Consider the following 11,767-nt stretch of genomic DNA (forward strand, 5'->3'; position numbering starts at 1 on the left):
AAAAAAAAAAAAAAAAAAAAAAAAAAAAAAAAAAAATTGTAAACTCGTCGTGAGTGCTATAAAATTGGAAAGGTGCTGCATTTCAAATACAGCAAAGATTTCCACACTCCCTACCACCCAAGAAAAATGTCAGTAGTACTGTGACCCTCAGTGAGGAAGCTGGAAGGAGAAAATAAGATACTGAATTGCACGTTGGAAGCTGTGCTCCAGGGATAAGCACAGAGAATGCTTATCCCTGGAATTTTATAGGATGAGGCCAGAATTTAATTATGGGATAACTGGAAACAGATGCGATTAAGAAGCGCTATTCTGGGTGTAGGTGTTGGTGGTTAGAGCATTGAGAACGGGGTAGAGAGACGATGCAATGCCCCGTTAGCTTTTCATTCTTCAAACCACAGCCTCTGATTCTTCCTTTTTACAGCTCCGCAAGTGTTCCTTTTACGGGACACCGCGCGTCCTCAAATTCCCTAGTCATTTCCTGGACACCCTTACAGGTATCCACCAAAACAATCAAGGGGCCTGGTCCTTAATCGAACCCCAGTTACCTCCCCAATGGCATCCCGGCCACTCCCTGAGCCCGGGGAGACAGAAGAAGGCACGGTCCCGGCTGCCTCAACTTCGACGCCTCCTGGTGCGCACGCGCAAGAGCCTCCGCCAGGACCCCGACACCGGCGCTGGGGCGGCGCCCCTCCTCCGCTCCGGCTGTGGAGCAGCAGAATGTTCACCAGCACGCGGACGTGGTGGTCGGATTTTTCTCCCTACCCTCTGCCTCACCTGAGCTCTCGGTGACGTCTCAGAGGTGAGAGAGCAGCAGTTTCAAAAGACAGGTCCACTCCGGCTTTCGCCTTGCAGTAGCTGCCGGCGGCTGCAAACCGGCCGTCACATCCGCCTCCCTATTGGCTGCGGACCTCGCGCGATATCACGTTGGACGCCAGAGGAAGGGGCGGGCGGGCGGCTGCCGAACAGTTCTGCGCGTGCGCCTCCCGCCCAGCAGCCCGTAACCTGAGGTGTCCGACCCTTGCTTTCCTCACAGTATACGGCCGAAATAGAAGGCCGCAAAGCATGGTGGGAGTTGCAGTTTCTTACTGCGCAGGCTGGCGTGGCCGGACTTTCTCAGGACCGTACTTCGGTACTCACGGTCCAGTGCGCGAGACTGGAAATGAGACAGCTGTGCTCTCTCTCAGCAGTGACGCTTGAACTGCGTTACCATTCTGTTAGTATTGAATAAACATTTTTCTTTTTTTTGTTTTGTGTTTTTTTGTTTTCTTTTAACATTTTTCTTTTTCTTAAAGTCGAGGCATAAACATATATAACACAATTAACTTTTGCATAGTTAAAACCCAAAATATCACCGGCCATATCCAGATATAGAACATTTTCCACCACCCCTGTAGGTTCCCTCTTGACTCTTCTAAACACAGGAATTTTTAGAACTCGCCCTGGCTTTGAGGGTAAAGATGAAGACCTACGTTAGGGAATTGATCGGGTGTGTCCTGTTCTATGTTTTATTCAGTGACTGTACATAATGCATAACGCACGGATGTTACTGAGAGGTCCCTATTTTGTCCTGGATTTATCTCTCTCGCAAACCGCAGAGGACTCATTATTAGTCGTGGTTCTTTACTGAACTTCGTGCGGCTGAGAATACAAAGATATAAAGGGAAGCCCAAAGCCTACTCCTGAACCGAAGCGTGCGTTCCCCGTTGGGAGAGGGCTGAGGTGGGGAATTGACAGCTTCATTGTCCACCTCCGGGTTCTAGAATCTGGAAACCGCGCGGGCGTCGGCTCGGGGCGGACGCTTGCGGACAGGGGGCGCTCGGACTCCTGCCTGGCGGGCGAGTCAACCGGAGACGCTCTACCCGAAGCGCAGCTCTCGATGAGCCGCGCCCTGCGTCCTCACGCCGAGGCGGCGGGGCGATGCGCTTGCGCACTGAGAACTCACACCATATGTGCCCTGTTCCAGTGCGCGGGTCTGTGGAGAGCCGGGTGCGAGCGGCGGCAGTACGCGGGGAAAGGAGCTGAGCGGAGACCAAAGTCAGCCGGGAGACAGTGGGTCTGTGAGAGAACGAATAGAGGAGCTGGGGCCACGAGCGCCGTTGACAAGCAATGGGGAAGAAACAGAAAAACAAGAACGAAGACAGGTAGCTAGGGGTTGGATCCGTACGGCTACAGCCGCGGTGGCTCAGTGGGGTGTGCGGGTCTCGCCGGGCGCGGAGTTGGACCGGGGTCTGGGCTCGCGACGAGCCTCGCGGGGTACCAGGCCTGGGCCCAGAGTGGGCAGCGCGGGCCCAAGCACCCGGGCCGGGTGGGCACGTAGGGCCTCGACGGCCGGCGGGTCCTCCCAGTCGAGCCTCGGTCCCCCCCTACCCTGACTGAGGAGCGGGGCGGTCATTTCAGGGTTCCTGGCCGCGCGGGGGGAGTCAGGCGGCTTCGCCAGCGTGGCCCAGGCCAATGTGAGTTTTTTTCCGCGCTACTCTTGGCGAGGGTGGGGAAGTTCTATTTTATGCCTCTTGTACCTGTGAGTAGTTGGGAGAGAAGGGAGCCTGAATGTGATGTACTGTCAGGTTTCTCTACTCGGGGTCTCAGGTAGGTTAGCGTTATGGGGAGGTGTTTAGCAGTTCGCTGTCTCTCAACTTAATCTGATTTGGATACAGTTCTCATTTATTGAAGGGCTGATTGTCCAGCCCTCAAGCTTTTCGCTTTCCTTCTTCCGGCCTTTTGGTCGTTTCTTTGCTCTCTAGCCCTCCCCTAGGAAAGGAAGGGATGAAGAAGAAACCTACCAACCGGGGTCGCTCCTTTCTAACCACCTGAAATGATTTGGGGAGGGAGGATAAGGGTGTATGCGAGTTACTGACCTAGAGATTTTTGAGACGTTTCTGTGTGTCACATTCGATTGAGTTCTGTTACTTTCTTGATGGAAGGAGTTCACTTTCTGGGAGTGAACAACATCTGTTACTTTTCACGTTCGTACACTACCCACCAAACTTAAATACGAGGCGGAGAGTAAGGTAAATTAAAAAACAAAACTAGTGCTAGTTCATTAGTCTGACTCAAAACATATGTTGTCTTTAAGTTACGTTTACTAATTATAAATTGGAAGCCTGGATCGTTTTCTCACCTAGCGTTTGACTAGCTTATGAGTAGAATTAAAAGACAACAAAGATAGTCTTGTATTTCAGTTTTAGGTATATTGGAGGAAGTTAATTGGTTTGGAGAATATAATTGTTAAACCAGATCAATGAGAAAAAATAAGGATTATGGGTGATGTAGTGGAACACAAATTTCTGTACTTTTGACAGGAGTTTTTGATGTACAGGGTACTTTTTTCCTTGCTAAAGACATGTTCAGCTGTATCTAGAAAATAGAGAAATGAGTATAATAAACCTTTATATTTTAATGACTTGCCTTCAACCATTGTTAGCACATGACCTATTTGGTTTCATCTCACCTACTAGATATCTATAGATACATAGATTGATATCTAGATAGATAGATTTTTTTTTTTTTTTTTTTTTTTTTTTTTTTTTTTGAGACGGAGTTTTGCTCTTGTTGCCCAGACAACAATAAATTTAGGGCAATGGCGCCATCTCGGCTCACTGCAACTTCCGCCTCCTGGATTCAAGCGATTCTCCTGCCTCAGCCACCGAGTAGCTGGGATTACAGGCATGCGCCACCACATCGGCTAATTTTGTATTTTTAGTAGAGATGGGGTTACTCCATGTTGGTCAGGCTGGTCTCGAACTTCCGACCTCAGGTGATCTGCCCGCCTCAGCCTCCCAAAGTGCTGGGATTACAGGCATGATCCACCGCTCCCGGCCCCCACCTACTAGATATTGTAAAGCCAATCTCACTAGCTTTTCATTTGTAAGTCCACCAAGTATATCTGTAAGAAATATTAACAGTGATTCTTAAACATTAGCAAATATTCAGTTTTCTGATTTCCCTGATTGTCTTACTACAATTTTTTTTTCAATTCGTTCGTTTCGTTTAGGATTACACAGATGTGTTCTTTAGATTTAAAATTACATATATATATGGTTTCGTTTTGTTTTGTTTTGGAGATGGAGGACCAGCCTCACTATGTTGCCCAGTCAGGTCTTGAACTCCTGGCCAGTGATCCTCTCACCTCAGCCTCCCTAGTAGCTAGGACTACAAGCACGATCCGGCTTATATGTTACCCTACTTACATTTTTTACTTTCCAGGCTCTTTCACAATGGAAAAAAGCCATTGGGAGACAAGATGTTTATTCTTGTCTGTTCTTTTTAGGGAAAAGTGAGTGTCTCATTGATTTATAAAGATTTTCAGGGATGGTGTAAAGTTTAAATTGCACACTAGACCCTGTTGTTAAATGACTGGTTTGGTAGTGTAGAAGAAATGCTGGTTTTTTTCCCCCCTCAACCTAATCTGTGTTTTTTTGTTTGTTTGGTTTGTTTTGGCTCATGATGAAGGGAAAGTGGTGGCAATATAATTTTAAAAAATTTATTTTCTCATATACCAATATATGAAGTTGATACATTTTGTGAGTGTGTGTGTGTATAGATGCTTCATGGACTCCTTTTTATGAATGGCTTTCAGATTGTGTCTAAGAAATCCTGAGCTTTAGCAGAGTCCCCTTTGACCAGAACTGCTTGGGTTTTTATTTTGGTCTTCCACATGAGATATTGGGAGATGGGGAATGGGAAGTTCCACTGCTTTGTGAGTCAGCTTTTTCCCTTTATTTTAATATTTCTTTCATTTCTTCAGGGATATTTTGAATATTTGTAAATGGGACAAGAACACAGACTGGAAAGAAAATCTAGAGGGAGAAAGTCCAATTTTAGGATTAGTATTCTTGTTTGTGTAAAATGAGATAGAGATCTTGTTTTATTCTCCTGTGTGAAGGTCCACACAGGACAGTAAAATTTAAAGATTTTACTGTCATCCCACCTCCCCTCCTTGGCTGTGTCAGGCATGTTTCTGGCAAGGTGTGAACTGGGTGAGAAATGCACAGCTGCTTATGTAGTTATCAAGAGAAGGCATGGAGCAACTTTTCAGTTCTTGGAAAGAACATAAAATACTTCAATGTCTTTAAGTCTTATATTTAATTAATCCTTACTTTAACTTCTTAGCCACTCAGTATTCATTTAAAATTAGATTTTAACTTATCTAATTTTATTTGTATAGCATGTGTCAATGATCAAGATATTTATTCTTGTATGTGTATTTTTAGAATTCTAGAATTTCCTTAAAGACCAAGTTCTAGAATTCTGTTCCAGTTTGTGTAATTCTTTTTTTTTTTTTTTTTTGAGATGGAGTCTCGCTCTGTCGCCCCAGGTGGAGTACAGTGGCACAATCTCAGCTCACTGCAACCTCTGCCTCCTGGGCTCAAGCGATTCTCCTCCCTCAGCCTCCCAAGTAGCTGGGGTGACAGGCGCCCAACAGCATGCCCGGCTAATTTTTGTATTTTTAGTAGGGATAGGGTTTCACCATGTTGGCTGGCTGATTTCAAACTGCTGATCTCAAGTGATCCTCCCACCTTGGCCTCCCAAAGGGCTGGGATTACAGGTGTGAGCCACCACACTCAGCCCCAGTTTGTGTAATTCTTAACAATGAGATTTTGATATGGTGTTGGTTCAGCAAGTTTTCCTGACCTTTTTCAGTTGACTCGGGAAACTTGTTGAGACAAAGGCTAGGATTCAGCATCCACATACCAGACAAATATAATACAGATAGCCTTGGTTTAATAAAGGAATTAATTTCTTACTTGCATATATTTGAATAGTAAAACTCTTGTCTGCATAAACTACATCAAAAAAAGATGCATAGTCAAGAGTTTTTTTGGTCTAGTCTGTTCCTATCCTGATGCTTTAGGAAGTGCTAGGGGAAGAAGTCCTAGTTTGCTGTAAATAAGAAAACAGATTATAGATTTTTGTTGGTAGTAACCTCTCTAGCCTTCCATGCTGAGATTCCCTGTGGGGAGCTCATGCAGCTACTTTTAATGTTACTTGATCATTAGTTGTGCTTTATTTATGCTTCTAAGTTTATTCCAGTATTGCAGTTGATCTGTAAGGTGGGCAGAGTGTTGTTTTTCTGAGGAACCGAGTGTCAGTGGTTAGGTAAGAATAGCAATTCTCAAACTCTGGTCCTAGACTCCTTTACACTCTTAAATTCCTAAGGAACACAAAAGGCTTTTGTGTATGTGGTTTATATCTACCAGTTACAAGTATTACAAACTAAAACTGAAAAGTTTTTCAAATATTTAATTTAAAAATAAAAATAAACTTACATTATTATACATAACATTATTAAATAACCATATTTTCAAAAATAGTGAGAAGAGCTAAACATTTTTGCAAATATCTTTACTATTATGACTTAAGATAGATCCTCACATCTGCTTATGCGTTTGATCTGCAGCATCATCACACATCATTTAGCTTCTGAAAAACTCCCCTGTACAGTTGTGAGAAAATGAGAATGAAAAGGCTAGTAGCCTCTTAGTATTATTTTGAAAATAGTTTTGACCCCCTAGAGTAGTTTAGACTCCCTAAAGAGATCTTGGGAACGAATTTGAGGACTGTTGGCCTAGAGATTTCTGAACTAGATTTAGGCATTTGTGAGATTTCTCAAGCTGTTTGACCATCATTCGCGTATGTCTTACACGTGCTGAGAATGCTTGAGAATCACTTAAAGACAACTTAAGACATCTGTGGGCATGTTCATGTTCTTGATATTTTAACAATTTGAGATATTTCCTTATTTTTTTAATGTAATACTTGCAAAGGTAAATATCAGTTGAGATTGATTTTAGTTGGGAGTCCATTAAGTTTTTAGATTATTTGTGACACTTGACGTCTTTATGGTATTGAATCATTCCATTCAAGAAATATATTGAGGTTTAAGCGCTTGGGTGCCAGTTATTTTTCTGGTTGCTAGAAATATATTTGTGAACAAATAAGTAATATACTTTGCCTCTCCATTTAGTTGGTTAATTGTATAACAGTAAAATGTTATTATTCATTTTAATCTTTAGGATTTGACTTTTCCCAGGTATCTCAGAATTTTCTTGCTGTTAATGTGATCATTCATCCCCCTCTTTTTTTTTTTTTAATTTGGTAAATAGTAAGCTTTTTGTCTCCTTTTCCTTTCTGTTTAGAGATAGAATCTCACTCTGTCACCCAGGCTAGAGTGCAATGGTGTGATCATCGCTCACTTTAGCCTTGAACTCATGGACTCAAGCAGTCCTCCCTCCTCAGCCTCCCCAGTAGCTAGGACTGCAGGCATGCACCACTGTACTTAGCTAATTTTTAAAATTTTTTTGTAGAGATGGGGTCTCGCTTTGTTGCCTTGGCTGGTCTTCAGCTCCTGGCCTTAAGCGATCCTCCCATGTCAGCCTCCCAAAGTGTTGGTATTACAGGTGTGAGCCACTGTGCCTGGCCTGAGTTGTCTTTTTCTTTTCTTCCTTTTTTCTTTTTTTTTTTGAGACTGAGTCTCACTCTGGCCAGGCTGGAGTGCAGTGGCGTGGTATTGGCTCACTACAACCTCTGCCTCCCGGGTTCAAGCGATTCTCAGGCCTCAGCCTCCCAAGTAGCTGGCACTTCAGGCGCACGCCACCACGCTTGGCTAATTTTTGTGTTTTTGGTAGAGATGCGGCAACCATGTTGGCCAGGCTTGTCTCGAAATCCTGACCTCAGGTGATCCACCTCCCAAAGTGCTGGGATTATGGGCGTGAGCCACGGTGCCCAGCCTGGGTTGTATTTTTGTTGTTGGGTTGTAAGAGGTCTTGATATATAATCTGGATACTAGATCCTTATCAGATGTGTGATTTGCAGATACTTTCTCTCATTTCTGTAGGTTGTTTTTCCACTGTCTTTTAAAGTTTCTTTTTCACAGAAGTTGTAAATTTTGTTGAAGTCCAGTTTATTTTTTGTTGTTGTTGCTTGTATTTTGGTGTTGTATCTAAGAGAAACTGTTGCCAAATCCATGGTCGTGAAGATTTACCTGTATGTTTTCTTAAGAGTTTTATTGCTGGCCAGGCATGGTGGCTCATGCCTGTAATCCCAGCACTTTGGGAGGCTGAGGTGGGTGGATCACCTGAGGTCAGGAGTTTGAGACCAGCCTGAGCAACGTGGCGAAACCGCGTCTCCACTAAAAATACAAAAATTAGCCGGGCATGGTGGCGGGTGCCTGTAGTCCCAGCTACTCAGGAGGTTGAGGCAGGAGAATTGCTTGAACCTGGAAGGTGGAGGTTGCAGTGAGCCGAGATCGCGCCCCTGCACTCCAGCCTGGGTGACAGAGTGGGCTCCATCTCAAAAAATAATAAAAATAAACTTTTATTGCCTTACCTCTTGCATTTTGGTCTTTGTTCCAGTTTGAATTAATTGTTGTGTATGGTATGATGTAGGGGTTCATCTGCATTCTTTTATGTACGGATATCTAGTTGTCCTGGTACCATTTGTTGAAGAGGTTTCTTTCCCTGTTGAAAGGTTTTGGCACTCTTGTCAGATCATTAGACGCTAGATATATGGATTTATTTCTGGACTTTAAATTTTATTTCTTTGGTCTGTATGTATGTCTGTGTCAATGTTGTCACCACAGTTTGTTGTTGTTGTTTCTGTTTTTTTTTTTTTGGCCACCCAGGCTGGAGTACAGTGGTGTGATCTTGGCTCACTGCAACCTCCGTCTCCTGGGTTCAAGCGATTCTCCTGCCTTAGCCTCCCGAGTAGCTGGGATTTTAGGTGTGCACCACCAGGCCTGGCTAATATTTGTGTTTTTAGTAGAGACAGGGTCTCACCGTGTTGGCCAGGCTGGTCTCAAACTCTTGACCTCAAGTGATCCACCTGCTTCAGCTTCCCAAAGTACTGGGATTACAGGTGTGAGCCACCGCATCCAGCCGGTACCACAGTTTTGATTACTGTGGTGTGAATTTCCTTAAATGAAAAATTTCAAACACATACAAAAGTAGAAGAGTCTAATGAACAAACATGTCCATCACCCAGGTTCAAATTCATTCATAGATCTCATTTCATATATATTCTGTCCCCTCCTTTCTTTTCTCCATTATCTTGATACAACCTCAGACATTTGTAAGTATTTCAAGAAATTATATATCCATTATAAGAAACATTTATATCTTAAATATAAATTTGTAAAAGTGGTACATTTCATTCATTTGGAAAATATGATGGAATCCTTGTCTGTTGTTGGATAAATGAAATGCCATTGTACTTTTTCAGAGGCATTTAAACTAGCGTTTCAATTTATTGCTTCAGAAAATTCCATTTGGAAGTTTTGTGATCAAAAGTACAGTAATTATTATAGTGTTAGACATGTTTTTTATTAAACTGCTGTGTTGAAACTGGTTAGCTTTGCCTGTTGTATGAGAGTTGTGATTGCCATTCCAGAATAGGACTTTTTCCTTATTTATTAGTGCCTATTTGAAACATCTAACATGCGACCGGGCATGGTGGTGGCTGATGCCTGTAATCACAGAATTTTGGGAGGCCGTGGCGGGTGGATCAGTTGAGCGTAGGAGTTGGAGACCAGCCTGGCCAACATAGCGAAACCCTGTCTCTACTAAAAATACAAAAAGTTAGCCAGGTGTGGTGGTGCGTGCCTGTAATACCAGCTACTTGGGAGGCTGAGGCACAAGAATTGCTTGAACCCGGGAGGTGGAGGTTGCAATGAGCCAAGATTACACCACTGCATTCCAGCCTGGGCAATGGAGTGAGATTGTCTCCAAAAAAAAAAAAAAAAAAAAAAAAAAAAAAAAAAAAAAGGAATGTCTAACATGCCTTTCTGGTTGCCACTTGTAGAAGGTAGGTAGGTGGGCGGGGTACAGTGGCTCATGTCTGTAATCCCAGCACTTCGGGAGGCTGAAGCAGGAGAATTGCTTGAGGCCAGGACTTTGAGACCAGCCTGTGCAACATGGGGAGACCCCATCTCTACCCCCTAAAAAAAAAATAGCTGAGTGTGGTGGTGTGTGCCTGTGGTCTCAGCTACTCAGGAGGCTGAGGTGGGAGGATTGCTGGAGCCTTGGGAGGTCAAGGCTGCAGTGAGCCATGTTTGTGCCACTGCACTTCAGCCTGGGTGACAGAGCTAAACCATGTCTCCAAAAAACAAAACAAAAAAAAGAGGGCGGTGAATTGGAAATACAAAACAGAGTTTTCTGTTCTCAAAGGGCATTACATTTTAATGTAGCAAATAGGGCTATGCACAGATAATACAGAGTGAAATGCTGAAGGGAGAAAATGGAGTATGGGAGTACCACCATATGTGAAATGAGATTTCACACTTGCCTCTTAAAGTTAATTGGTTATGCATCTTTAAAATCCTTTTCTAATTAAGTTTGCCATCAAGAGAGCATGCAGATTGGAAGGAATGGGAGTATGCTGTGTGTTTGTCTCTAGAGTACCAAGGGTGACCATGAGGAATATTTGAGATCTTCGGTTGCTCCTGTTTTGCCAATAATTTTGTACACAGGTGCAGCCAGACCATTCTAATGATGGTGTTCACCAAATTGGTTGTTCAGAAATCCAGTCTTGAGAGTGGTTGTCTACATAAAAATTTTTGTTAAAATTTATTAGTAATTATTAGGTTGTTAATATTAATAATTTATTAATATTACAGTGCCAGGCACTATACAAGTTAGATGGGAAAAATCCTCTAACAGTGATTAAGGATCAGAGTCAACTCCTATGGAGTACGGAGACTGAGTTTGCCTTGCGTACTTACCATGTGGTTAGTTATTTTAGAACATGAGTTGTATTTTTTTTTCTTTTTCTTTTTCTTTTTTGTTTTGAAAAGGTGTCTCAAGCAATCTCAGCTCACTGCAAGCTCTGCCTCCCAGGTTCGCACCCTTCTCCTGCCTCAGCCTCTCGAGTAGCTGCGGGTACAGTTGCCCGCCACCACGCCCAAATAATTTTTTGTATCTTTAGTAGAGACAGGGTTTCATCGTGTTAGCCAGGATGATCTCAGTCTCCTGACCTCGTGATCCACCCGCCTCAGCCTCCCAAAGTGCTGAGATTTTGCATTTTCAACAAGGTGATGATACTGATGCTGATGCTGCTTGTCCTATAACTATACTTTGAGTAGCAGGATCTAAATGACCATTTCCATTGTGAATGTATTGCCTCTTATAATGGATTTCTTTTGAGTTCAGCATGCCTGAACTAGCAAGAGCTCAATTCTTCTGATACTTTTTTTTTATTTGAACTAGTGATTTTGAGCTTTATATGACAGTATCTTCTCTTGACAAGAAGGTTTAATTTACCTGTTAAGTGTGCATCTGATCTTTTCCATCAACCAGAAACAATTTTGGGGGAAGAGGGTTGTAAACAAAAGCTTGGATTGCTGTTCTGTGACAGTATACTGTGATAAGGTGGCTATCCTTATTCATCTTAAATCTTTATTATCAAATTAAAATTTAAAACAGATAAAACAGAAGTTACTAGAGAGAATTTTGAAGCTTCTGAAATCCCTGCAACTCTGTTCCTCCCCACTCAATCCAGTTTGTAAAAGCTGTGCTGATCTGATAGTTAGACATACTGGAATCTATAATCCATAAGAACTTAGGATATGTGTGTCGGGGGTCTGCAAGATTTGTGTTCTTTTCAAATTAATGTATCAGATATTTAGAAAATAAAGGATTAGGTTGAATTTTGTAGAAGGTGATAAGATACACATATCCGGCTGGGCGTGGTGGCTCAAGCCTGTAATCCCAGCACTTTGGGAGGCCGAGACGGGCGGATCACGAGGTCAGGAGATCAAGACCATCCTGGCTAACAC

At 43.1% G+C, this 11,767-nt stretch overlaps 2 protein-coding genes across 2 annotated transcripts in view; one reads left to right on the top strand and one right to left on the bottom strand.

The window, feature by feature from the left end:
* The window catches only part of TXNDC9 (thioredoxin domain containing 9), a 19,603-nt gene extending 18,600 nt beyond the window's left edge, over window positions 1–1,003 (bottom strand). The window contains 1 exon segment of the mRNA XM_017861362.1: window positions 775–1,003. The gene's annotated coding sequence lies outside the window, so the exon portion shown is untranslated.
* A 785-nt stretch (window positions 1,004–1,788) lies between these two features.
* The window catches only part of EIF5B (eukaryotic translation initiation factor 5B), a 68,929-nt gene continuing 58,950 nt past the window's right edge, over window positions 1,789–11,767 (top strand). The window contains 1 exon segment of the mRNA XM_017861364.1: window positions 1,789–2,141. Coding sequence (XP_017716853.1) covers window positions 2,107–2,141 — 35 coding nt within the window. The 5' untranslated portion in view covers window positions 1,789–2,106.

This window comes from Rhinopithecus bieti, unplaced genomic scaffold (assembly GCF_001698545.2).
Source record: "Rhinopithecus bieti isolate Rb0 unplaced genomic scaffold, ASM169854v2 scaffold_61590, whole genome shotgun sequence".
NCBI classification, from domain to species: Eukaryota; Metazoa; Chordata; class Mammalia; order Primates; family Cercopithecidae; genus Rhinopithecus; species Rhinopithecus bieti.